Source organism: Eurosta solidaginis, chromosome 3, assembly GCF_040869045.1.
Source record: "Eurosta solidaginis isolate ZX-2024a chromosome 3, ASM4086904v1, whole genome shotgun sequence".
NCBI lineage: Eukaryota > Metazoa > Arthropoda > Insecta > Diptera > Tephritidae > Eurosta > Eurosta solidaginis.
In genome coordinates, this window is record NC_090321.1 from 88,416,922 (window position 1) to 88,443,038 (window position 26,117).

The 26,117-nt window shown below is 35.8% G+C and overlaps 4 protein-coding genes across 5 annotated transcripts; 2 read left to right on the forward strand and 2 right to left on the reverse strand.

Annotated features, from left to right (window-relative positions):
- Positions 1–5,680: 5,680 nt before the first annotated feature.
- Positions 5,681–8,694, forward strand: LOC137244118 (putative nuclease HARBI1). The gene is made up of 4 exons (XM_067772686.1): positions 5,681–6,111; positions 6,178–6,458; positions 6,533–6,795; positions 7,442–8,694. Exons 1-4 carry the CDS (start codon positions 6,101–6,103, stop codon positions 7,973–7,975), a joined length of 1,089 nt encoding a protein of 362 aa, XP_067628787.1. The 5' UTR covers positions 5,681–6,100; the 3' UTR covers positions 7,976–8,694.
- A 1,505-nt stretch (positions 8,695–10,199) lies between these two features.
- LOC137246518 (uncharacterized) lies at positions 10,200–14,633 on the reverse strand. The gene is made up of 5 exons (XM_067777624.1): positions 14,560–14,633; positions 14,313–14,507; positions 12,789–12,975; positions 11,566–11,677; positions 10,200–11,406 (listed from the first exon to the last, which is right to left on the reverse strand). The coding sequence occupies exons 1-5, from the start codon at positions 14,612–14,614 to the stop codon at positions 11,152–11,154; spliced, it is 804 nt and encodes a 267-aa protein (XP_067633725.1). The 5' UTR covers positions 14,615–14,633; the 3' UTR covers positions 10,200–11,151.
- A 1,198-nt stretch (positions 14,634–15,831) lies between these two features.
- On the forward strand, positions 15,832–18,251 carry LOC137246519 (protein transport protein Sec24C-like). Of its 2 annotated transcripts, XR_010951532.1 has the most exons (7): positions 15,832–16,521; positions 16,586–16,812; positions 16,873–17,000; positions 17,054–17,101; positions 17,158–17,235; positions 17,366–17,500; positions 17,554–18,251. XR_010951532.1 is itself a non-coding variant. In XM_067777625.1 (6 exons), exons 3-5 carry the CDS (start codon positions 16,952–16,954, stop codon positions 17,469–17,471), a joined length of 411 nt encoding a protein of 136 aa, XP_067633726.1. In that variant the 5' UTR covers positions 15,843–16,521; positions 16,586–16,812; positions 16,873–16,951; the 3' UTR covers positions 17,472–17,500; positions 17,554–18,237. The 2 variants fall into 2 exon arrangements, 1 of the variants encoding a protein (XP_067633726.1); XM_067777625.1 differs by having other exon boundaries at positions 15,843–16,521; positions 17,158–17,500; positions 17,554–18,237.
- A 1,506-nt stretch (positions 18,252–19,757) lies between these two features.
- Positions 19,758–24,105, reverse strand: LOC137246520 (uncharacterized). The gene is made up of 5 exons (XM_067777626.1): positions 24,008–24,105; positions 23,758–23,952; positions 22,193–22,379; positions 20,937–21,048; positions 19,758–20,783 (listed from the first exon to the last, which is right to left on the reverse strand). The coding sequence occupies exons 2-5, from the start codon at positions 23,948–23,950 to the stop codon at positions 20,475–20,477; spliced, it is 801 nt and encodes a 266-aa protein (XP_067633727.1). The 5' UTR covers positions 23,951–23,952; positions 24,008–24,105; the 3' UTR covers positions 19,758–20,474.
- Between the last annotated feature and the right edge of the window lie 2,012 nt (positions 24,106–26,117).

Here is a 26,117-nt window from a genome sequence, read left to right on the forward strand (position 1 = left end):
TAGAGAATTAAGAAACTCAGTTGGATAACACTGAGCATTATAACTTTCATTGTTTTCGACTGTATCGCAGCTTAGATAAACTTTAATATCCCCGGGCAATAATTTTGAAACTATATACTCATTAAAAGTCGAGCATTCGTAATTTTTTGGACATAAAATAGCTGTTGAGTAAAACTTAGATATGTTACTGTTATTTATTTCATTTGTGCCGTAAACCTTAGCAATTAGTTAAGGTTATCATAATCAGCGTAGTATTGTCGTGGAATTTTAATAGTATCTTCGGATATTTCATGTTGGATTTCTAAGTCACCATTTCCCAGTTTGAGTAGCCAGTTTTTAAACTCAGGGTCATTATTGGCTCGCATATTTTGAACTAATCTACGAATTTTCACCTTTGACCACAACGGTGAGCGTTTAATGCAATTTTCAATAATTGAAGTTCTGGTGGCATGTCTAACAACTGGAAGAACTTGTCTAAAATCACCTCCAAATACAAATATTTTTCCTCCAAATGGCAAATTCACATTTTTATATCTTTCAAAAGCTTATCAACAATGGTTATTGCATCCTTAGGTACCATAGATACTTCGTCCCAAATAAATAAATCTGTTTCCCGTAAAAGCTGCGCCTCTTTTGAGTTTGGCCGCATAGATGACACTGAAGTATCTAAAATAGGCACAGGTAGCTTAAAAAGAGCAGGTGAAGTTCGTCCCCCAGGTAACAGATTCGCAGCAATGCCTGTCCATGCAACTGGTAAAACCACTCTATTTTCCCCTCGGAGGATGCGACATAGCGTAGTGTAAATAAATGTTTTCCTGAACCACCTGGTCCGTCAATGAAATAGCAGTTTGGAGATTCATTTCTAACCGAACTCAACCACTATTGACGTTTGCTCTTGATTCAGTTTGCTAAAAGCTTCTTGTCCATGTTGACGTTCTTGTTCAACGTTGTAGAGTATGTTAGGCTGTTCAACTATAGTTGGTTGAGGTAAGCAAAAGTGTTGACACGTTCTGCCATGCATTTTAAAGATGTTTTCTAAATCTAGTAAAGCAAGATTGTAGGACTCTTCGCGCTGGTGTTGTTTTTGGTAATCCTCTGATAACGCATCACGAAATATATGCCAAAGTTCCAAAATGCTGGTTGGTGTACAGAAAACGCAAATAATTGCAAAAAGCCATCTCAACTGAGTTGGCATTTGGTAAGTTACAGCTTCCTGCAAACATTCTTTCCACTCAGCATTGTTACCTACTAAATGCAATTTTTCCGCAGCTGCTTGAAAACTATCATAGACTACATAATTTACCGTACGTATTTCCGTGTATGACTTTGGTCCCTTGGTATGGAGAAGTAAAAGACGAAGGAAATACCTTTCATAATCCATTGGATTTACGGTGTACATCCGACCAATGCACTTACTGTTTCTCGCCCTTATGCACCATTTGCCTTTAGACCATACGTAGTGTTCGGGAATTTCGTTGTATAAATACTGACGGGCGTCCTATTCTTCGTTGCAAAGCTTGAAAAACGCCATGAGTTTGGAGTCCTTGCTAATATTGGTTTCAGCTTCGCGACCAGCTCGGAAGTAAATCATCTGTTCTTCTTGTAAATGGACTGGTAGCCGCTCAATAGTATGTGAACGATGAAAGAGTTGGCGCTCCTTAAGTCGCCACATTGCCTCTGGAGGACTAACATAGCGACAGTCTAAGAATGTATTAACTTCGTCTACATTTACTTCCCTTTGCCCGTCAGAATTAATGCTCAATTTCAGTGAAGCACAGTCATGACCCTTGTAAATGTATTTGTACAAATACTTAACAGATTTAATTGAGGAACAATGCTCGACATTAATGTGGGCCTGATATTTTCGACTTAGGTAAGAATTATACGGTACGATCCAGCGATTGTCGATTTCCTGATTTTCAGTAGTTGCTGTAACAGAATTCTCACGACGTCTGTAAAGAGGGTAACCATTTACGTTTATGTTTGTTTCACTTCGAAATTCTTTGGGGAACCCTTTACTACACTGACCGTCTTTCATACAGGGCCTGTTTGGATTTAAAATATCGCATGGGCCGTGCGTCATAGTTTGTTTTATAATTGTAAAAAGGTGCGGGTCTTCCTCATTATTTGGAAGCTCGGCAGAAATTAAGGAATCCACATCTTCAATTGAACGGAGCTTATCGACTTCTCGAAGCATAAGAAGAATATGCGCGTGCGGTAGGCCTCTTTTTTGGAATTCGATTACACTAACATACGCAAGAACTACACCTAGTACGTGCTTTTTTAATAAATCATCTAAAAGTGATTTGAGTTTTAAGTGAAATACTCTTGAGATTAAATCAGGCCTGTTTTCTGTCCTCTCATACGGCTTGAGTTCTGATGTTATTTCAATCCATTTAGGGTTGCAAGTAAATGTAAGGAAAATGTCTGGTTTGCCAAAGCGGGATACTATACTCATAGCATCTTGATAATTTTGAAGCATGTTTCTCGGACTACCAATTAACGAAGACGGAAGAATAACAGGAAGTCCTGTAGCTGCACCTCTTTGTTGAGCATCTGCATGAAGGACATTAATTAACGCTTTATAGCTTTCAACTCTTAAATCTTTTTGATGTGACCTAATGTATGCAACTCTGGAGCCCTCCACTTTGACATAACTGTCTACAACGTATTGCTGAAATAATTTGCCTGAAGCTTGTATTATATTAAATTCACCTCTTATTGCTAAACGGTAACAATAATATTGCAATTGAGTAGTAACGGTTCGTATTGCAGTTGCGTGGATGTCGACATGTTGCATACCTGGTCTCCATCCTGCATCTCCACAGGGAAAGAGCAGAGGATAGCACATTGGATCTGACTGGGGATTCAGATACGATATTTTACTAAGAGATCCATCTGACTTATAAGAAATTGTAAAGTCAAATATGCCTGGTGGAACGCCATCTTGACCCAAAAAAACTGCCGCAACTTCAGATACAGCGGGTGCATTATATCTTCCGGGATGGAAAGCATTTTCCGTAGTAAATTGTATTTGCATATCAGCAATATTATTAGACATATCTTTGACACAATTGAATAAACTCGCATACGGATTATATGCTATAAGCATTGTTTGTACGATACTGCAAAGCATCATCATTGTCTAAAATAAAGAGGCCAGCATATGAGGGTGTTTCGCCCTCAGGTGGTTGTAAAGCTCCAATTCTATGATATACTTGACCGTTTAGCTTGAAACAAAAGGGGCCTCTTCCAGGGATGTTAACAAAGTTTACTTGAACTGATGCAAATGCTAGAGCGTTGTTAAATTTTCTTACGTTTTCCAAATAGTTTTTTGTTACAGAATCATTGCGTTCGATTATAGTTTTAAGTTCTTCACATACAGAAATTTCTGGCAAACTCACCTTCCCTTTGTGACAAAAATTGAAGAACTTCTATCGCTAACTTCACTGGCAAATAGTTTGGCCATACAAAATATACATTGTTGATCCATACGTCCAACGCTATGTGGTTCTTGAATGATTCCGAGGCGTGCGCAACAATAAGTTTTTGGAAGCTTTTCCTGTATTCTCCTAGAATTTGTGTCGCTGCTTAACTTTAAAATATATGATGGTACCAAGTCACTCCTACGCTGGACTACCATTTGAGCACTTTGTTCCTGTCGGCGGTTACGCATTGTTTGCCTTGCATGGGCTAGATGAATATTTCGTTGCTGACTTGGTCGACTTCTTCTACCTTCTTGACGTCTTCTTCGCTCAGTTGAAGGATTTAAGGTCGCCCTAGGCATTATAATCTAACAATATGAACAAAATGTGAGCACATGTAATTCATGTAAAAATGCACATTTTAGAACTTGCCAATTATGTATTTTATGACAGGTGTGTAAAAAAGATTTTCAATTACGAAAAAAATCGGCTACTCTTGTGAGACCACAAAACATTACACAAATATGCCTAAACAGCTGTTTGAATTTCAATATTCAAGTGTAAAACTTGATGGCGCGCTCGCAGTGGGTTGGTTGAGCACTATGATATTCACTACTGCCTTTAATTTCGCATTTCAAATTTCACGTGTAGATGGCGCGCTCGCAGTGGGTGATATAGTCACAATAGCGTTGCAGTACGAATTGATTTTTTTGTGCATTCACAATCGCTCATTTTAAATAATTTATTTTTATTAAATACGCTTAAACAAAAGCAATCTGCTAATTAAAACATGGTTTTGCATGTAGAGCTAACCCCCACCTTTAAAACAATACCTTATTTATTAATATTGGTTTCAAATGACAGCGGAAATTTAGGAAATAACACAAAAAGACCTTACAGAAATAATATATATGATGATAAGTAAATTATGTCAACATTCAACTCCAGTAATGATATGGTGCAACAAAATACAAAACTAAAAGAAAATTTCAAGATGGGCGTGGCTCCGCCCTTTTTCATTTAATTCGTCTAGAATACTTTTAATACCATAAGTCGGACAAAAATTTACCAATCCTTGTGAAATTTGGTAGGGGCATAGATTCTATGACGATACCTGTTTTCCGTGAAAATGGGCGAAATCGGTTGAAGCCACGCCCAGTTTTTATACACAGTCAATTGTCTGTCCTTCCGCTCGGCCCTTAACACGATAAATTGAGCAAAAATATATATATCTTTACTAAACTTAGTTCACGTACTTATCTGAACTCACTTTATATTAGTATAAAAAATGGCCGAAATCCGACTATGACCACGCCCACTTTTTCAATATCGAAAATTACGAAAAATGAAAAATGCCATAATTTTATACCAAATATGATTAAGCATGGTAATTGGATTGATTTATTGACGCAAAATATAACGTTAGAAAAAACTTTGTAAAATGGGTGTGACACCTACCATATTAAGTAGAAGAAAATGAAAAAGTTCTGCAGGACGAAATCAATAGCCCTTGGAATCTTGGCAGGAATACTGTTCGTGGTATTACATATATAAATAAATTAGCGGTCGGCATTTTGGTCGATATCTGGAAAACGCCTTCACATATACAACTAAGTGCCACTCCCTTTTAAAACCCTCATTAATACCTTAAATTTGATACCCATATCGTACAAACACATTCTAGAGTCACCCCTGGTCCACCCTTATGGCGATATCTCGAAAAGGCGTCCACCTATTGAACTAAGGCCCACACCCTTTAGCGATCTGAGATGAGTGCCTATGAACCTACATACCAGATTTCATCAAGATACCTCAAAATTTACTCAAGTTATCGTGTTACCGGACAGACGGACGGACATGGCTCAATAAAATTTTTTTTCGATGCTTATGATTTTGATATGGAAGTATATATCTATCTCGATTCCTTTATACCTGTACAACCAATCGTTATCCAATCAAAGTTAATATACTCTGTGAGCTCTGCTCAACTGAGTATAATAACCCTTCAAAAAACGCGAGTACTCTATAAATAATGTAAGGAATACTCCTTTGGGAGTATAGGACTGCTCCAAATCTAATCTGTATTCATACAAAAAATGTGCTCCAATTACCATTGCGATGTCCTAGGAGAGGAGTAGGTGATCCCATTCTCGCTTTACTTGTGAGTATTCCATAGAGTACATACGTGAGTGTACTTTCCAAAGTAATTTGACTGTAGTACTCCATGGAGCACCCACAGAGGATCATATGTACTAAAGAGGAATTGTGTCGGAAAGAATTATCGAAGTGAATTTAATTTAAAATGAAAGTAAATGAAGAGGGACAATACAACTTTTATATTTTATACTACGAATATTCTTATGTTATTTAGCATTTAGCGTGAAAGCTTGGTACGCAGATCACAAGTAATTGCTCAAGAAAAATTTTGCCTTTTTTCTTGCGTGAAAAATAGTAGTATGGAAGTAATTTTGACGTTTAAAAATCCACGGTGAATAGCGAAGAAAGCAAGAAGAAGAGCACATAAACACAAGAAATGTAAATATAATAAAATAAACAAAAGAAATGAAAATATAAAACTACAATAAAAGCTCGCGAATTTTTTCTAAGTTTTATACATGCTGTTGTAGAAAATTACGAATTTTTTGGTGTGCTATTGAATTATACTTTTTGTAGTGATGGACGACGAGTAAGTAACACAAAATTTCACACAATTATGTATTATTTTTGCATAAAAATTTTAATTTTATTGTAGGATAAATTTTTTGAATCTACTAAGCTGTGGAGCCATGATGGCATACATAGGAGCAGAGGAAATGCAGAGAAGCAAACGACGCAAGAAGGCAAGGCATGGGGTAAGCCCATACCTGAAAGATAGGAACGAAAAGGGCAGGTTCGCGAGTGACTTCGAACATTTGCACATGGACAGCAGTAGGTTCATTGAAAATTTCCGTATGCCGCCGGAAATTTTCGACGAACTTTTCGAGAGATTGCAGCCGCACCTCCGTCCAAAAAAGAATACGAGGCCAAAAGATGGTATCCCCACCAAAGCGAAATTAGCAATTGTGCTAGAGTAAGGTTTTAAAACATTTCTTTTCTTAGATACATAGCTGCTGGAACTTTACAGCGTCATGTCGCCTCTTGCTACCGCATTAGCAAACAGCATATTGGAAAAATCGTTTCCGATGTATGCAAGGCGATTTGCTGTGCCCTGAAGCAGGAAATTTCAGAGTGGACAGAGGCCACATTGCGGGAAGTAGCTGACGGTTTTCAAAAGCAGTGGAATTTCCCAAACTGCGTTGGTGCCGCTGATGGGAAACATGTCGCTATAAAAGCACCACCAAATTCTGGAAGCTTATTCTATAATTATAAAGTAAGTTTTTGCACATACACAGAGGTAATCCTAAATACATTTCATTCTTTGAGTGGTAGAGTTAACACATTTAGGATTCTCCAATGGAATAGTATCATTCCGAATCACTATAAAAGACTATGGGTCATAATAATAGTCAGAATTAAGAAGGTACTTGAAGTAAGTACTATATATATAACAGCTTTTTGACATAATTTGCAATGGGCTATGTGTCAAAAAAGCTGCAACTAGTTTAAAGTACCTTCTTAATATTGCTTATGAATACGCCTCTATCGTAATTTAAAGCATTGGGAAGACTAGCATAATTTAGGTACCAGCATTGAGGAATAAACTTTTACAGATATTCCAGTGGAAGATATTTTAAGGAATATCTATATATAAATAACATTTTTTTAATTTATTTTGGTAAGCCCTTTGTCCGATTTGAAGCAACAATTTAAATAGAATGTTAAACTTCTAAGGAGAACGAGTCTATGTGAGGTCCTCATGGACCGGCCATTTCAACCTAAGGAGTACGAGGAGGTTTAGGAAAGTTTGAGTATCTGCAACACAAGTTCAAATATAAATAGAATTGCTTATTCTAAACTACCTCAGATTTGCATATTTAACCAAAAATAATAAACGATTTTAATTTATTTAATTACAGGGTTTCCATTCAATTGTATTAATGGCTACATGCGATGCAAATTATAGATTTACTTACATCGATGTTGGCGCTTATGGAAGTGAAGGTGACTCAAACGTGGTTAAAAATTCGAAGTTTGGCTCAAGTGTCCTTAATGACGAGTGTAACTTTCCTCCGGACACCTTCATCGATGAAAAAAAAATACCGCATTTCATTGTAGGGGATGACGCATTTCCACTATGCAAGCGAATTATAAAACCATATGGTAGCAAACCCCTTTCTACGGAAGAAAGGATTTGTAACTATAGGTTGAGCAGGGCAAGACGCTGCATTGAAAATGCGTTTGGAATTTTGAGTTCCAGGTGGCTTTGCCTGAGGAAAGTTTTAATTTGCCATCCTGATCGTGCGCAATTAGTTGTTTCAGCATGTTGCCAGCTGCATAACTTCCTTTTAAATAAGTCTCGGCAAACGTATAATCCAGCTATGTTCTCTGGATTTGAGACCAGCGACGGGAATTGGGAAGCAGGACAATGGCATTACGGAAACCAAATTTAAAAAAATTTCAAAGGTCAGGAGAGTTAATCAAAATTTGAAAAATCACCATCAAAATTTTTCGATATTTTGTATCAGAGTTTCGAGAAAATTTTTGAGTATGCAGTTTTGTAGCCCATTAAATTTTAGGACAATAATGTGCAAGTTAGAAAAAGCCCAAAAATTTTCCGGAGCTTTCAAAATTTTTTTTGTTCATGCAATGTATGGAAGAAATTGCTCAACACCCTCGCCGAAAATAATTCTCAAAATTCAGGAAAATTTTTGAGCTTTTTCTAACTAACACATTATTATACTAAAATTTAATGAGCTACAAAACTGCATACTCAAAAAATTTCTCGAAACTCTGATACAAAATATCGAAAAATTTTGATGGCGATTTTTCAAATTTTGATTAACTCTCCTGACCTTTGAAATTTTTTTAAATTTGGTTTCCGTAAGGAAAATTGCGATGTTTTTAATGAAAATTATTTAATAAAAATTAATAATTAAGCTGTGAGCCACTGAATATGAGTTTTTATCAGAATAAACCAAGTGTGTACTTATTTCTGTGAGTAACCGTATATTAAAATTTAAATAGTACTTCTTTTATAAACTTTGCTGTATTTACGTATACTTTTAAGGACGCTGTTATCTTAATAAAATGCAGTACCATTGAAATAAGTATTTTTTTAATTAAAAACTTCATCGTTTGTTGTTTATATTTATTCAGTCTATAATTTTCACTTTCAAACTATGTATATATATAAAGAATCATTAAAAACTAAAAATAAGTATAGATACAAACAGTGGCTCCGAAATCTATAATAGAAGCCACCTAAACAAAAGTTGCAAAAGTTACAAAGAATTAATTAAACTTTGAAAAACGGACATCAAAATTTGCACCTTTTTTAGCAGAGGGTCTAGCAAATATTTGAGTACGCAGTTTTGTAGCCCAATCAATTTCAGAATAATGGTGTAAATGCTAGAACGACTAAAAAGTTTATCTGAATTTTCAGAACTTTTTTGTAGAGGCTGTTCAACATTTTCTTCCATACAAAAGAAAAATTTTCTCATGCGTTGTATGGAAGAAATTTCTCAACAGCCTCTACAAAAAATTCTGAAAATTCAGATAAACTTTTTTGTCGTTCTAGCATTTACACCATTATTCTGAAATTGATTGGGCTACAAAACTGCGTACTCAAAAATTTGCTAGACCCTCTGCCAAAAAAGGTGCAAATTTTGATGTCCGTTTATCAAAGTTTGATTAACTCTTTGTAACTTTTGTTTAGGTGGATTCTATTATAGAGTTAGCTATTTTTTGAAAATTAGAGTGCCTTTCTGTTATGCAAATTATACAGCCTTCCTGTTATGCATTTTAATCGAGATTTTGATACAATATAGAATATTTATTGGTTCATCTAATGGCCTGATTAGATCAAAATTTAAAAAATGGCACACTCACGCTTCTGGCAAGCAAGTGACGATATGTACAGTGTTGCGCCAAAACTAAAGCACCGAAAACTCTCTGTTGCTTTTGGTTAAATAAAATCTTCTCTGTTCTATTTCAAAACTTAGTTCAAGAACGTCCTATATCAGAATGAGTTTCAAAAACGCCCTATCTCAGCTGGAAATGTATTTAGTTTTCGTTCAAATATGACATTTTGTAAACTCATTCTGAGATACGGCGTTTTGGAACTAAGTTATAAAATAGGGGGTTTTTGGAAAAAATTCGAAAATAAGGCGTTCTTACACAATTTCTGAGAAGGGGAATTTTTTTTAAATGTTTTGAAACAGGGTGATCTTCCACTCAGCCGTCGATATACTAAACATTTATATATTATATTGAGTATATGTTCTTCCTTAATAAAAGAGACTTAACATCCTAGAACTTATAATTTGACTTTTGTTGAGCTTTGTAGATGTTCTGAAAGGAATTTCGGTGCTTTATTTATGTCGCACACTATATATCATAAATTTCACCAACAGACTTCAATATTTACTCTTTGAGAGCTCATTAATAATACAATACAATAAATAATAATAAAGGCATGCTTTCAATAAGCGCCTATAAACTTCCCCTCTTATCCATAAAAAAACAAAATAGGTTTATTAAGCTCTTATAATTGGAAATTTGTATGGAAATGTCATTTTAAAATGCTTTATAAACCTTCAATATTTTGTATTAATAATGGGATTAAATAAATATACCCCCTTATTCATAAAAAATATTGAGGGTTTATAAAGATTTTTAAAATGACATTTCCATACAAATTTCCAATTACAAGAACTTAATAAACATATTTAATTTTTTATGAATAAGGGGTATAATTTATAACAAACATAAAATAGCATTCCTTTTTATCTAATAATATATTGGGTAATATGAACAAAAGAGTTTGCTAATAGACTTCAATATTTGGACGCTTTAAGAGCTTATTAAATTCATTAAATGTATACTTTCAATAAGGGCCTGTATTAGGCCGAGGCGATTTGGCAATTTATACCGCGCCGTCGAAATTATAGTTCCTCATGTTCGTACGAACCAAAAATTTAATGTTGTTATAAAAAAAATTAAAAACTTAGAAGGAATCATTCGCAAATCTAAACCTTTTCCATTTTGAATTCAGAAAACGTCAATTGAATTTCAGAATAGGTAATTGGATTTCAGAATAGGCAATTGGAATTCAGAATGTGTGAAGTGGATTTCAAAAATAGACAATTCAATTTCGGAAGGCATCAATTGGATTTCAGATATCATACAATTTATTACGCAAAGTTGGAAAATAATTTGTAGTTCAAGGCATTTCATAAATTCATTTAAATGTAAAATGGTTCGAGAGGTATTTTCTGAAATCCACTTGACGATTTCTGAAATCCACTTCACACATTCTGAATTCCAATTACCTATTCTGAAATCAAATTAACATATTCTGAAATCCAGATAACTATTCTTAATCCAAATGACAAATTCTGAAATTCAATTAACTATTCTGAAAGGTCTACTTGACCGATCAATTATGTACCTATTAATTTGGCAATGAGTGTATGTCGTAGACGAGTTTTTTGTTCGTACCAACATAAGGAATCATAATTTCGACGGCGAGGTCTAGCCTGCTTACTTAAATATAATTTATAACTATTTTTCATGAGGACGATATGTGATATGTGATCACAGGTGGTGCACTGACGTACAGACCAATTTATTCTGTGGTCTGGCTGGATATGTGTTCCTCGATTTCCTGTAGAAGGATTCTGTTTATGTGAAGACACATGTCATCTCCGACAGAACGTGGCAGCTTATTTAGCAGCCAGTCAAAAGTCGACAATGCCTGGGCGTATGGGGATTTCTTACGATCCTCCAAAAACTCCTCTTGCTTTTTTAAAATTCTATTGAAGCGCCCCCACTTCTCATCTGGACTTTGAGATAACGTAGATGGTTTCGAACGCTTTGGATTCTGTAAATACAAAATGATAGGTCTATTTATATATTTTATTTATTTATTATTTATAGAAAGTCATGCTGTTGGGCATATTGCCAGACATCAACGCAGAATGTGAGTCTGGTGCAAATGCGCAATACTGCTGTCGATATTACCATCTGCCCCCATACTCACATAGTCGTATTGGGAATCGTTGTCACAAATTTGCGTGCTGTTCAAGTCCTCTGAGGGATCTAAGGGAGATTGGCTTGATTCCTCACTGAAATTCGATGAAGATGTAAATGTCCTGCAAGAGAGTACATGTACAATGTTAACATTTTTTGAAATATACACACAGAATTCATGAAAATCGATCAAACTTCGAAAACTTTTTTTTATCAAAATTTGAATTTTTTTATCCGAATTTCAAAAAAATTTTCGAATTATGCAGTTTTGTAATGTGCAAGTTAAAAGTTTCCCCGAATTTTCAGAACTTTTTTGTCGAGTGTGTTGGTTATTTTCTTAAAAAAAAATAAAAATATTTCGCTTTTTATTCGATATTCAAAAGTTTCATTTCGTTGATATCAAAGTAAAAAAAAAATTGATTTTTAGATTTTGAGTATGTTTTTCCATACAAAAAACGCTAAAAAAATTACTGAACAATTCTAAGTTTTTGATTTTGTTTCTGATGCCAACATAACGAATTAAAAAAAATTTTTTTTTGACTCCGTTGTTGAAAAAAAAAAATTTGTTTATTTCGTTGTGCAGCCTTGTTTTCTTCCATACAACTCATGCACAACAAAAAAAATTCTGAAATTTCGGGGAAACTTATCAGGTACTTTTAACTTGCACATCTATCTATATATATAAAAATCAAATTATGTATGTATGTATGTAGGTATAGATCGAGTTGTGTCCTAAACGTATCGACCGAACACAACCCACTAGAAACCTTCCAAGGATGGTCATAGGCTAAAAATAATATCGATATATAAAAGGGGTGTGGCACCTTCCATGCAAAATGAATATTTAGTACTACATAACTCTGAATATATTCATGCTAGAACATTGAAATTCAGTAAGGAGTTATATGAGGTCATTCCGCAACACAAACAAAATGTGGGGAGGGGGAGAAGGGGGCCTGACACCTCCCATATAAATGGATTATGAAAATTGGTATGGAGCTATATGACGTTAGGTCCTAACAGCACCAGTAATATATGGAATTGAAAAAAATCCAAAAAATCTATCGCAAGATTCACCATGTTTCTCAGAGATTTTCAGTTATCTCGATCCCTACACCACCCAAAGGAATTTGGTTTTCCAATAACTAAATTGTCACCCAGTCTCGAACTACGCGCTGAGTTTCAAGTCTCTAAGTCATCGGGAAGTTAGTTAAAAGTGGATTGCAAAATTACCTTCGTTTTTGTGAAACGTTTGGCAAGAATGCCATTTCCCCGGCAAACTCCCAATCAATGTCCTCCGAAAATATAGGCGCATCCAACACAGCGCCGCCGCTACTGCCACTCTTTTGCCGCTTGGATGCTCTGGCGTGGTAGCGATAGCTTTCCCGAAGGCTGGTCCACGCGTCTTTGCTTTCAATCACTAATGTAAATAACACATACAATTAAATGTGATACTTTGCATTTGCTCACGATTGTTAAAACATGTCCAAAAATGTCGCGAGAGGTATATAAAGATACGTTTTGACTTCCGTACCAATAACACACTTGCAGTTTTCGGAACACGCAATACTTGTGCGTACACGAACCAAATGGAAATTACAGAAAATTTCCAACTTTGCTTGCAAATACCTATTTATAAAAGACAAAACGCGTCTTTTGACACTCCTCCATATATTTTTGGACGTGGTTTAACAGTTTTGAGCTAAAGTAAATAATTAGCAATTAATTGTTTACTTTAGCTCACAACTGCAAAAACCCGACCAAAAATATCGGGAGAGGTGTCAAGAGACGAGTTTTGATCCCAGGACCACGACTCCGAGAGCGGAAACTCAAAGTTTTATTTCTGTCAAAAGTTATTTCCAAAAAACCAAAAAAATGGCCCCGGAGCGCTCCGAAACCGGGGGTGGGATCCATAGTTTTCTTGCGCAGAACACCTTTCTGCATTGCCGGCCTTCGGCCACGCTTATAAAAAATTACCCTTGGTGGGTCCAACACCGGTTTGGAGACCAAAACTATATCCGCGCAACACACTTTTACCCACAGTTTTTCTTGTGGGTACTACAAAATCATCAAAATAACAACCACATGAAAATTTTCAATTTTGTTTGCAAATATCGGTAATAGTCTAGTTGAGGGGTCGACTGCTAATACGCTACGATGCGTCTTGACATCAGTATTAATAATCCGAAGGCGGAAAATAAAAAGTTCAACTCGTTCAAAAGATATTAACGAAAAACCGAAAAAAGACTCGCAGGTACCTCCGAAACCGGGGGTGGGATCCATAGTATTTTTGCGCAGAACACCTTTCTGCGTTGGCGGCCTTTGGCCGCGCTTATAAAAAGTAACCCTGGGCTACGTCATGCCAAGTCCGAGTGTGTGGTATAACCGTGGCTACCGCCACGGTGATGCACAATTTTTTTTGGGGGTACTAACACAACAAGAACCAAATGAAAATCGCCAACTTCAACTGCAAATATCTCCGGACAGAGACAAAATTTTCTCGAGATTAATACGCGTCTTTTGACACTTCTCTCGATATTTTTTGACGCGTATTAGCAGTCGACCCCTCAACTAGACTATTACCCAAATATCTCCGAAACGAAATAAAATTTTGAATTTCCGCCTTCGCATTCGTATTCCTGGGTGCAAAGCGCGTCTTTTTACTCCTCTCCCGATATTTTTGGACGAGTTTTAGCAGTTATGAGCTAAAGTAAACAATTACCACAAATATACATACAAAAAGTTTTATTAACATACCTTCTTTCCCAAGGGAGCTACTTAAGTGGACCCAGGCCTGATCCACTGCATTTTTGTTGCAATGCAATGGATCAGAAGTATCCCATATCCTGGGCCACTCTTTCACTTCCCTTATCAGAGCCCGTTTCTCCTCCGCCGTGAAATTTAATACGCGCTTTTTGCGTTTTGGTGCTGCAGCAATATTTATTTCCATTTCTGAAATAATATAATTATTTATTGCAGAAAAATTAAAAAACCATTTGCTTACCTAAAATTTCCAGTTGTTTACCTTTTTTCTTCAAGAAATATATGGCACTTGACATATTTCTTGCGGAAACCGGTGTTGCCGTATGTAAATTTGATGGAAATATAGTAGTAAAGTATCGTACTAAATTTCTTGTAAACTGCGTACTACTTCAAGAAAATTTACCACAAGGAATTTTCTTGAGCATTTCTTGAGCGTTTTTTATATGGAATTTTTACTTTCTTGTGATCTGCGTACCCCGCTGAATAAAGAAACTAATATTTCTCTATACATACTGTAGTATGTATACATAAAACCAGTGCGCTGTTGCATTTTATCAGAGTTGCCAAAGTAAAATTTTATTATTAGTTATTTGCATGCGATATTTTACTTTTGGGAACTCTGTTTGATCGTCATCGTGTCGTGATCACTGTCGTTAAAAAACGAGCAATGATCGGCTGATGGTGGTCCGCAAACGCATTGCAAAGGAGTATTGTTAGAGTACTCCAACATGAAGAAAATGGAACACGTAATCCAACAATTTTTGCAGGGAATACATTTTTTCGAAAAATCACACCGAATAACTGCAGCCCTTGTTTACGAATTTAGAAAGAATGAGAATGGCAAACACGAACGAGTATAGCCGGAGTCATTGGTGCCGTATGTCGTATCGCTGTATCCGTATCCCTAACGTAATCAGCTGTTTATCGTTACGACGGTAAACCAAAACCCAATTGGTTGGCTGCGATACGGTTCCGACCTTAGCGGCACCAATAATCGATTGCATTGATTCTCATAAGGTTGGCCAAATCAGCTGTTAAAAGGTTACCGATACGGTTACCGATAAAGCACCAATGTCTCCAGCTTATGAAATATAATGTCAAAACGTATATGCACATGGTTGTATTTCAATGCACGAAATTGCTTTAAAAACGCATGAAATTGTTAAATTAAAGTTGAAAAAAAAAAATGTTAAAAACTTTAATATAAATAAAAAGCTTCTTTTAATAACAACAAATCAGCCGATCAGCTGATAGTTGCGCTACTTGGTAAAATGTACAATGATATCCTACTTGTAGACCTGTACTATGACTCTAGTCAACTTTAACAGGAGTTTAAACTCGTACTGAAAAACCGGACCATATTTATATATGTATGTACATGTACATAGTTCCATCGCTTTAGTGCTGGTTAGAATTCTTTAGCTTGGTACGCAGATCACAAGTAATTGCTCAAGAAAAATTTTGCCTTTTTCTTGCGTGAAAAATAGTAATATGGAAGTAATTTTGACGTTTAAAAATCTACGGTGAATAGTGAAACAAGCAAGAAGAAGAGCACATAAACAAAAGAAATATAAAGAATGTCACTTCCTTATTAGGGAAAGTATTCGCAAACATATATTTTTGATAATTTTCTGTCTAATAAATGTTGTTATTTTTCTAGAGTGGTCCTCAAATTGGTCAGCTACACCACCAACATCAATTGCCGGCAGTGTTAAATCTCCATACCAGCAAACAGATGATTAGCAAATGCCACCGCAACTGGGTCCAATGCCACGACAGCCTGGTCTAATGCAGTCAAAATCCGGTCAAATGCCACCTCAACACCCTATGCGCCAGTCATTTGGTGGCCATGAGCAACAAGGTCCTCCAGGTATGCCGCCCGCATCTACTGAACCAGGTGGGGCAATGACACCACATCCAGTTATGCCAAGGTATATACCACAACAGCAACCGGGTTATGCAATGCCACGATAACAGCAGCAACAACCTCCCCAGGATGGCTATCTGCCAATGCCACAAAATCCGGGCTATCCACCACAACCTCAAAATCCAGGTTATCCTCTACAACAACCAGGTGCACCACGTGGTTACATGGGTCAAATGATGCCACCAACACAACCTGGACAGACGCCAATGCTCAGTCAACCACCCAAGCCGGGTAAACCCCCAATACCCGGACACGTCCGGACGTTTTGGTTATAATGTATGCTAATACAACTAATAATTTACAAATTTGCTGATGATTATTTTTGTGTTATTTTCTTTAGCAACCACCTGCAACTGTTACTGGTAAATATCAACAGCCGCAACAGTATGATCAAGCCCAACGCCGTTTAGATCCCGATCAGATGCCAAATCCGATAAGCGTTATCATTGAAAATCAAAATAGCGCTGGTGGTGCTTTTATTACTAATGAACAGGGTTTATTACCACCATTGGTGACCACAAAATATGTGGTAGAAAATTAGGGTAACTCCTCGCCACGTTACGTTAGGTATCGATAATCGAAATTAATGTTTTGTTTGGCAATTACATTGATCTTTCTTCTTTGCAGGTCGTCTTTGTATTGCATACCTGCAACAGCTGATTTATTAAAAACAACAGCTTTGTCCATTACACTAACCGTCTCACCAATGGAACGCACGGTTGAGGGTGAATATGAGCCACCCATTATAAATTTTGGTGAATTGGGTGCAAGATGTAATCTTTGCAAGGCTCATATATACAATTTGTAGATGCTGGTCGTCGTTTCCAAAGTCTTGTGTGTAAAGTAACAACAGATGGTAAAAAAATCTGTAAATTTTGCTTGTGTTCATTGATCCATATTTTTTCTCAACAGTGCCAACTGAATATTTCCAACATTTGGGCCACACCGGACAGCGTGTAGATAAATATGAATGTCCTGAACTTGTATTGGGTACGTATGAGTTTTTGTGTAAAAAATGTTTGGGTACCGATAGCTCTCAAGGTAAACCTCAACTCATATCCAACATCAATGCCTCGCAATCAATTGTGGACGCTATACGCACTACATTGGGTCCACGCAGTATGGACAAGCATATTGTTGATTCCAGTGGTAAGGCCACAATTTCAAATGATGGGGCAAGCAGTATGAAACTATTGCATATTGTGCATCCAGCCGTAAAACTCTAGTCGACATCGCCAAACCTCAAGATGCTGAGGTAAGTTTTTTGTTATATTAGAATGTGTAGAATAAAAATGTTTCTCTTATCAGGTCAGCGATGGCACCACTTCAGTAGTACTTTAAGCAGGTGAAATCTTAAAACAAGTTAAGCCATATGTTGAGGAAGGCGTGCATGCACATATCATCATTAAAGCTATACGTAAAGCATTACAATTATGCATGACCAAAATATGGCATGGCTGTACATGTATAGGCGCTAATCAAAGGAATAACAACGTGCTTTATTGGAAAAAGGCGCTGCCACAGCAATGTCCTCCAAACTTATTCATCAACAAAAATATTTATTTTCTAAAATGGTTTTGGACGCTGTACTTTCCTTTAATGGACCCAAAGTCATACAAAAAATATAAAATCGCAAAATTAAATATAGAATTAGAATTGAAGGCTTTTATTCAGTCTATAAATTTCACTTTCAGACAATGTATGTATATACAAAGAAACATTAAAAACTAAAAATAAATATACATACAAACAGTGGCTCCGAAATCTATAATAGAAGCCACCTAAACAAAAGTTGCAAAAGTTACAGAGAGTTAATCAAACTTTGAAAAACGGACATCAAAGTTTGCACCTTTTTTGGCAGAGGGTCTAGCAAATTTTTGAGTACGCAGTTTTGTAGCCCAATCAATTTCAAAATAATAATGTAAATGCTAGAACGACTAAAAAGTTTATCTGAATTTTCAGAACTTTTTTGTAGAGGCTGTTCAACATTTTCTTTCATACAAAAGTAAATTTTTCTCATGCGTTTTATGGAAGAAATTTCTCAACAGCCTCTACAAAAAAATTCTCAAAATTCAGATAAACTTTTTAGTCGTTCTAGCATTTACACCATTATTCTGAAATTGATTGGGCTACAAAACTGCGTACTCAAAAATTTGCTAGACTCTCTGCCAAAAAAGTTGCAAATTTTGATGTCTGTTTTTCAAAGTTTGATTAATTCTTTGTAACTTGCAACTTTGGTTTAGGTGGCTTCTATTATAGATTTAGCTATATTTTGCAAATTAGAGTGCCTTTTTGTTATGCAAATTATCAGCCTTCCGTGATGCATTTTAATCGAGATTTTGATACAATATAGAATATTTAATGGTTCATCTAATAACCTGATTAGATCAAAGTTTAAAAAATGGCACACTCACGCTTCTGGCAATCAAGTGACGATATGTACAGTGTGCGCCAAAACTAAAACACCGAAGTCTGTTGCTTTTGGTTAAGTAAAATCTTAAATGCAAGTTCTTAATTCAATGGGGCGTATACTCTAAATTAGTTGCAACTTTTTTGACAGATAGCCCATTGGAAGTTTTGTCAAAAAGCTACAACTAACTTTAAGTACCCACTTAATTCTGACTATGAATATGCCCCAATACTTTGCTTTTATTTGTGAACACCACATCGATGGCTGAGTGGAACATCACCGTATTTCAAAACATTTTTCGAAAATTGCCTTTCTCAGAAATTGTTTCACGAGCGCCTTAAATTAGAACTTGTTTCAAAAATGCCCTATTTCAAAACTTGGTTCAAGAACGTCCTATCTCAGAATGAGTTTCAGAAACGCCCTATCTCAGCTGCAAGTGTATTTAGTTTTCGTTCAAATATGACCTTTTGTAAACTCATTATAAGATACGGCGTTTTGGAACTAAGTTATAAAATAGGGCGTTTTAGGAAAAAATTCTAAGTTAAGCCGTTCTTGAAACAATTTCTGAGAAAGGGCATTTTTTTAAAAATGTTTTGAAACAGGGTGATCTTCCACTCAGCCGTCGATATACTAAACATTTATATATTATATTGAGTATATGTTCTTCCTTAATAAAAGAGACTTAACATCCTAGAACTTATAATTTGACTTTTGTTGAGCTATGTAGATGTTCTGAAAGGAATTTCGGTGCTATATTTATGTCGCACACTATATATCATAAATTTCACCAACAGACTTCAATATTTACTCTTGGAGAGCTCATTAATAATACAATACTATAAATAATAATGAAGGAATGCTTTCAATAAGCGCCTATAAACTTCCCCTCTTATCCATAAAAAAATAAAATAGGTTTATTAAGCTCTTATAATTGGAAATTTGTATGGAAATGTCATTTTAAAATGCTTTATAAACCTTCAATATTTTATATGGGATTAAATAAATATACCCCCTTATACATAAAAAATCATGAGGGTTTATAAAGATTTTTAAAATGACATTTCCATACAAATTTCCAATTATAAGAGCTTAATAAACCTATTTTATTTTTTTTATGAATAAGGGGTATAATTTATCACAAACATAAAATAACATTTCTTTTTATCTAATAATATATTGGGTAATATTAACAAAAGAGTTTGCTAATAGACTTCAATATTTGGACGCTGTAAGAGCTTATTAAATTCATTAAATGTATACTTTCAATAAGGGCCTGTATTAGGCCGAGGCGATTTGGCAATTTATACCGTGCCGTCGAAATTATAGTTCCTCATGTTCGTACGAACCAAAAATTTAATGTTGTTATAAAAAAAATTAAAAACTTAGAAGGAATCATTCGCAAATCTAAATCTTTTCCATTTTGAATTCAGAAAACGTCAACTGAATTTCAGAATAGGTAATTGGATTTCAGAATAGGCAATTGAAATTCAGAATGTGTGAAGTGGATTTCAAAAATAGACAATTCAATTTCGGAAGGCATCAATTGGATTTCAGATATCAAACAATTTATTACGCAAAGTTGGAAAATAATTTGTAAGTTCAAGGCATTTCATAGATTCATTTAAATGTAAAATGGTTCGAAAGGTATTTTCTGAAATCCACTTGACGATTTCTGAAATCCAATTCACACATTCTGAATTCCAATTACCTACTCTGAAATCAAATTAACATATTCTGAAATCCAGATAACTATTCTTAATCCAAATGACAAATTTTGAAATTCAATTAACTATTCTGAAAGGTGTAGTTGACCGATCAATTATGTACCTATTAATTTGGCAATGAGTGTATGTTGTAGACCAATTTTTTGTTCGTACCAACATAAGGAATCATAATTTCGACGGCGCGATCTAGCCTGCTTACTTAAATATAATTTATAACACATGTCATCTCCGACAGAACGTGGCAGCTTATTTAGCAGCCAGTCAAAAGTCGATAATGCCTGGGCGTATGGGGATTTCTTACGATCCTCCAAAAACTCCTCTTGCTTTTTTAAAATTCTATTGAAGCGCCCCCACTTCTCATCTGGACTTTGAGATAACGTATACGGTTTCGAACGCTTTGGATTCTGTAAATACAAAATGATATTTATATATTTTATTTATTTATTATTTATAGAACGTTATGCTGTTGCGCATATTGCCAGACATCAACGCAGAATGTGATGCTGGTGCAAATGCGCAATACTGCTGTCGATATTACCATCTGCACCCATACTCACATAGTCGTATTGGGAATCGTTGTCACTAATTTGCGTGCTGTTCAAGTCCTCTGAGGGATCTAAGGGAGATTGGCTTGATTCCCCACTGAAATTCGATGAAGATGTAAATGTCCTGCAAGGGAGTACATGTACAATGTTAACATTTTTTGAAGTATACACACAGAATTCATGACAATGGATCAAACTTCAAAAACTTTTTTTTATCAAAACTTGAATTTTTATATCCGAATTTCAAAAAAATTTTCGAATATGCAGTTTTGTAATGTCCAAGTTAGAAGTTTCTCAGAAGTTTCCCCGAATTTTCAGAACTTTTTTGTAGACAGTGTTGGTTATTTTCTTAAAAAAAAATAAAAATATTTCGTTTTTTATTCGATATTCAAAAGTTTCATTTCGTTGATATCAAAGTAAAAAAAAGTTGATTTTTAAAATTACTAAAAAATTCTAAGTTTTTGATTTTGTTTCTGATGCCAACATAACGAATTAAAAAGAATTTTTTTTGACTCCGTTGTCGAAAAAAAATATTTGTTTATTTCGTTGTGCAGCCTTGTTTTCTTCCATACAACTCATGCACAAAAAGTGATTTTTCAATCAAAACATATGGAAAAAATACTCAACACTCTCGACAAAAAAAAATTCTGAAATTTCGGGGAAACTTATCAGGTACTTTTAACTTGCACATCTATCTATATATATAAAAATCAAATTATGTATGTATGTATGTAGGTATAGATCGAGTTGCGTCCTAAACGTATCGACCGAACACAACCAAATTTGCACAACCCACTAGAAACCTTCCAAGGATGGTCATAGGCTAAAAATAATATCGATATATAAAAGGGGCGTGGCACCTTCCATGCAAAATTAATATTTAGTACTACATAACTCTGAATATATTCATGCTAGAACATTGAAATTCAGTAAGGAGTTATATGAGGTCAATCCGCAACACAAACAAAATGTGGGGAGGGGGAGAAGGGGCGTGACACCTCCCATATAAATGGATTATGAAAATTGGTATGGAGCTATATGACGTTAAGTCCTAACAGCACCAGTAATATATGGAATTGAAAAAAATCCAAAAAATCTATCGCAAGATTCACCATGTTTCTCAGAGATTTTCAGTTATCTCGATCCCTACACCACCCAAAGGAATTTGGTTTTCCAAGAACTAAATTGTCACCCAGTCTCGAACTACGTGCTGAGTTTCAAGTCTCTAAGTCATGGGGAAGTTAGTTAAAAGTGGATTGCAAAATTACCTTCGTTTTTGTGAAACGTTTGGCAAGAATGCCATTTCCCCGGCAAACTCCCAATCAATGTCCTCCGAAAATATAGGCGCATCCAACGCAGCGCCGCCGCTACTGCCACTCTTTTGCCGCTTGGATGCTCTGGCGTGGTAGCGATAGCTTTCCCGAAGGCTGGTCCACGCGTCTTTGCTTTCAATCACTAATGTAAATAACACATACAATTAAATGTGATACTTTGCATTTGCTCACAATTGTTAAAACATGTCCAAAAATGTTGCGAGAGGTATATAAAGATACGTTTTGACTTCCGTACCAATAACACACTTGCAGTTTTCGGAACACGCAATACTTGTGCGTACACGAACCAAATGGAAATTACAGAAAATTTCCAACTTTGCTTGCAAATACCTATTTATAAAAGACAAAACGCGTCTTTTGACACTCCTTCATATATTTTTGGACGTGGTTTAACAGTTTTGAGCTAAAGTAAATAATTACCAATTAAAATACACAAATATGGTAATTGCTTACTTTAGCTCATAACTGCAAAAATCCGACCAAAAATATCGGGAGAGGTGTCAAAAGACGAGTTTTGATCCCAGGACCACGACTCCGAGAGCGGAAACTCAAAATTTTATTTCTGTCAAAAGTTATTTCCAAAAAACCGAAAAATGGCCCCGGATCGCTCCGAAACCGGAGGTGGGATCCAAAGTTTTCTTGCGCAGAACACCTTTCTGCATTGGCGGCCTTCGGCCACGCTTATATAAAATTACCCTGGGTGGGTCCAACACCGGTTTGGAGACCAAAACTATATCCGCGCAACACACTTTTACCAACAGTTTTTCTTGTGGGTACTACAAAATCATCAAAATAACAACCACATGAAAATTTTCAATTTTGTTTGCAAATATCGGTAATAGTCTAGTTGAGGGGTCGACTGCTAATACGCTACGACGCGTCTTGACATTATATTAATAATCCGAAGGCGGAAAATAAAAATTTCAACTCGTTCAAAAGATATTAATGAAAAACCGAAAAAAGACTCGCGGGTGCCTCCGAAACCGGGGGTGGGATCCATAGTATTTTCGCGCAGAACACCTTTCTACGTTGGCGGCCTTCGGCCGCGCTTATAAAAAATAACCCTGGGCTACGCCATGCCAAGTCCGAGTGTGTGGTATAACCGTGGCTACCGCCACTGTGATGCACAATTTTTTTTGGGGGTACTAACACAACAACAACCACATGAAAATCGCCAACTTCAACTGCAAATATCTGCGGACAGAGACAAAATTTTTCTTTTCCGCCTTCGGATTATTGTTTTCGAGATTAATACGCGTCTTTTGACACTTCTCTCGATATTTTTTGACGCGTATTAGCAGTCGACCCCTCAACTAGACTATTACCCAAATATCTCCGAAACGAAATAAAATTTTGAATTTCCGCCTTCGGATTCGTGATCCTGGGTGCAAAGCGCATCTTTTTACTCCTCTCCCGATATTTTATGACGAGTTTTAGCAGTTGTGAGCTAAAGTAAACAATTATCACAAATATACATACAAAAAGTTTTATTAACATACCTTCTTTCCCAAGGGAGCTACTTAAGTGGACCCAGGCCTGATCCACTGCATTTTTGTTGCAATGCAATGGATCAGAAGTATCCCATATCCTGGGCCACTCTTTCACTTCCCTTATCAGAGCCCGTTTCTCCTCCGCCGTGAAATTTAATACGCGCTTTTTGCGTTTTGGTGCTGCAGCAATATTTATTTCCATTTCTGAAATAAAATAATAATTAGTTATTGCAGAAAAATTAAAAAACCATTTGCTTACCTAATTTTTCCAGTTGTTTACCTTTTTTTCTTCAAGAAATATATGGCACTTGACATATTTCTTGCGGAAACCGGTGTTGGCGTATGTAAATTTAATGGAAAAATAGTAGTAAAGTATCGTACTAAATTTCTTGTAAACTGCGTACTACTTCAAGAAAATTTACCACAAGGAATTTTCTTGAGCATTTCTTGAGCATTTTTTATATGGAATTTTTACTTTCTTGTGATCTGCGTACCACGCTTTTAAGTGAAAAATTATAAACTAGCATATCGTTTAATACCTAAAGAGCGGTACGCAGATCATAAGTAATTGCTCAAGAAAAATCTAGCCTTTTTCTTGCGTGAAAAATAGTAGTATGGAAGTAATTTTGACGATTAAAAATCCACGGTGAATAGTGAATCAAACAAGAAGAAGAGCACATGAACTAAATATAAAGAATGTCACTTCCCTTATAAATGCCCGTTTCTCCTACGCGGTGAAATTCACTATGCGTTTTTGCGTTTTGGTGCTGCAGCTATTGTTATTTCCATTTCTAAAAGTAATAATTACTTATTGCAAAAAAATTAAAAAACCATGTGCTTACCTAATTTTTCCAGTTTGTTTACATTTTTTCTTCAAGAAATATATGGCACTTGACATATTTCTTGCGGAAACCGGTGTTGCCTTATGCACATTTGATGGAAAAATAGTAGTAAAGTAGCGTACTAAGTTTCTTGTAAACTGCGTACTACCTCAAGAAAATTTACCACAAGGAACTTTCTTGAGCATTTCTTGAACGTTTTTTATATGGAATTTTTACTTTCTTGTGATCTGCGTACCGCTCTTAACTTAAGTCAATTAAGCAGTTGTAAGTTTTGTCAAATATAGGGGAACCGGCTGCAATTGAAATGTTTACTATTTTCGATAACTGTGAACATTTTTAGCAACAAGATCAAAGGCTATATACATATATCTAATATCTAATCTGGCGGCCACCGTGGTGTGATGGTAGCGTGCTCCGCCTATCACACCGTATGCCCTGGGTTCAACTCCCGGGCAAAGCAACATCAAAATTTTAGAAATAAGATTTTTCAATTAGAAGAAAATTTTTCTAAGCGGGGTCGCCCCTCGGCAGTGTCTGGCAAGCGCTCCGATTGTATTTCTGCCATGAAAAGCTCTCAGTGAAAACTCATCTGCCTTGCAGATGCCGTTCGGAGTCGGCATAAAACATGTAGGTCCCGTCCGGCCAATTTGTAGGGAAAAATCAAGAGGAGCACGACGCAAATTGGAAGAGAAGCTCGGCCTTAGATCTCTTCGGAGGTTATCGCGCCTTACATTTATTTATTTATTTATTAATCTAATCTAATCTAATATATATTATAAATGGCAAAGTTTGGATGTGAAGATGTTTGTATGTTTGTCCAGACGTTTGTCTTTGTGACTCAATCACGCAAGAACGGCTGGACCGATTTGGATGAAATTTTGCACACATATAGCCAATAGTCTAGAAGGATCTACTAGCTATATATTTTATGTTATAATTTAATTATTATATTTTTTAGTTTTTGCGACTGAATCACGCCAGAACGGCTACACGAATTTTGATGAAATTTGGGACACAGACAGTAGTCTACTAGCGAAATTTTTTTCGAACATGGAAAGAGGGATGGGGGTCCCACGACCCCTTCGAGCAATTACTTTTTAATAATTTTTACACATAATAACTTTTATTCCTCTGTTCGTTCTCTGTCTGATTCATCTAGAATTCAGAATGATTTAAACAGCGTTGTTTTGTGGTGTGAAAAAATCGACTTCTTCTTAATGTTAGTAAATGTTTCCATGTGTCGTTTGCGAAGTCTCGTTCCTCTATTCCCACCTCCTATTCCATTGGCAATTCTAATCTATCTACCCTGAAGCAAATATCCGACCTGGGTGTTATTTTCGATGCTAAGTTTTCATTCTTGAGCCATATCAATAGCACTATAGCAAAATCGTATGCTATGCTTGCTTTCATTCGTCGGTTTAGTTCGGACTTTAGTGATCCGTATACGCTGAAGCTCTTATACACGTCACTTGTTCGCTCCAAACTTGAATATGGGGTCTTCATTTGGAGACCATATTTTGATTGTTA

Coding starts and splice junctions, on each gene's coding strand:
- LOC137246518 (XM_067777624.1), bottom strand. CDS start 14,614: ATGTCAAGTGCCATATATTTCTTGAAGAAAAAAGGTAAACAACTGGAA. Junction 12,976..14,312: donor TAGCTCCCTTGGGAAAGAAG/GTATGTTAATAA, acceptor TATTTACATTAG/TGATTGAAAGCAAAGACGCG. Junction 11,678..12,788: donor AACGTTTCACAAAAACGAAG/GTAATTTTGCAA, acceptor ACTCTCTTGCAG/GACATTTACATCTTCATCGA.
- LOC137246520 (XM_067777626.1), bottom strand. CDS start 23,950: ATGGAAATAAATATTGCTGCAGCACCAAAACGCAAAAAGCGCGTATTA. Junction 21,049..22,192: donor AACGTTTCACAAAAACGAAG/GTAATTTTGCAA, acceptor ACTCCCTTGCAG/GACATTTACATCTTCATCGA. Junction 20,784..20,936: donor ACGATTCCCAATACGACTAT/GTGAGTATGGGT, acceptor TTGTATTTACAG/AATCCAAAGCGTTCGAAACC.
- LOC137246519 (XM_067777625.1), top strand. CDS start 16,952: ATGGAACGCACGGTTGAGGGTGAATATGAGCCACCCATTATAAATTTT. Junction 17,001..17,053: donor GCCACCCATTATAAATTTTG/GTGAATTGGGTG, acceptor TACAATTTGTAG/ATGCTGGTCGTCGTTTCCAA. Junction 17,102..17,157: donor GTGTAAAGTAACAACAGATG/GTAAAAAAATCT, acceptor TTTTCTCAACAG/TGCCAACTGAATATTTCCAA.
- LOC137244118 (XM_067772686.1), top strand. Junction 6,459..6,532: donor GAATACGAGGCCAAAAGATG/GTATCCCCACCA, acceptor TTAGATACATAG/CTGCTGGAACTTTACAGCGT. Junction 6,796..7,441: donor GCTTATTCTATAATTATAAA/GTAAGTTTTTGC, acceptor ATTTAATTACAG/GGTTTCCATTCAATTGTATT.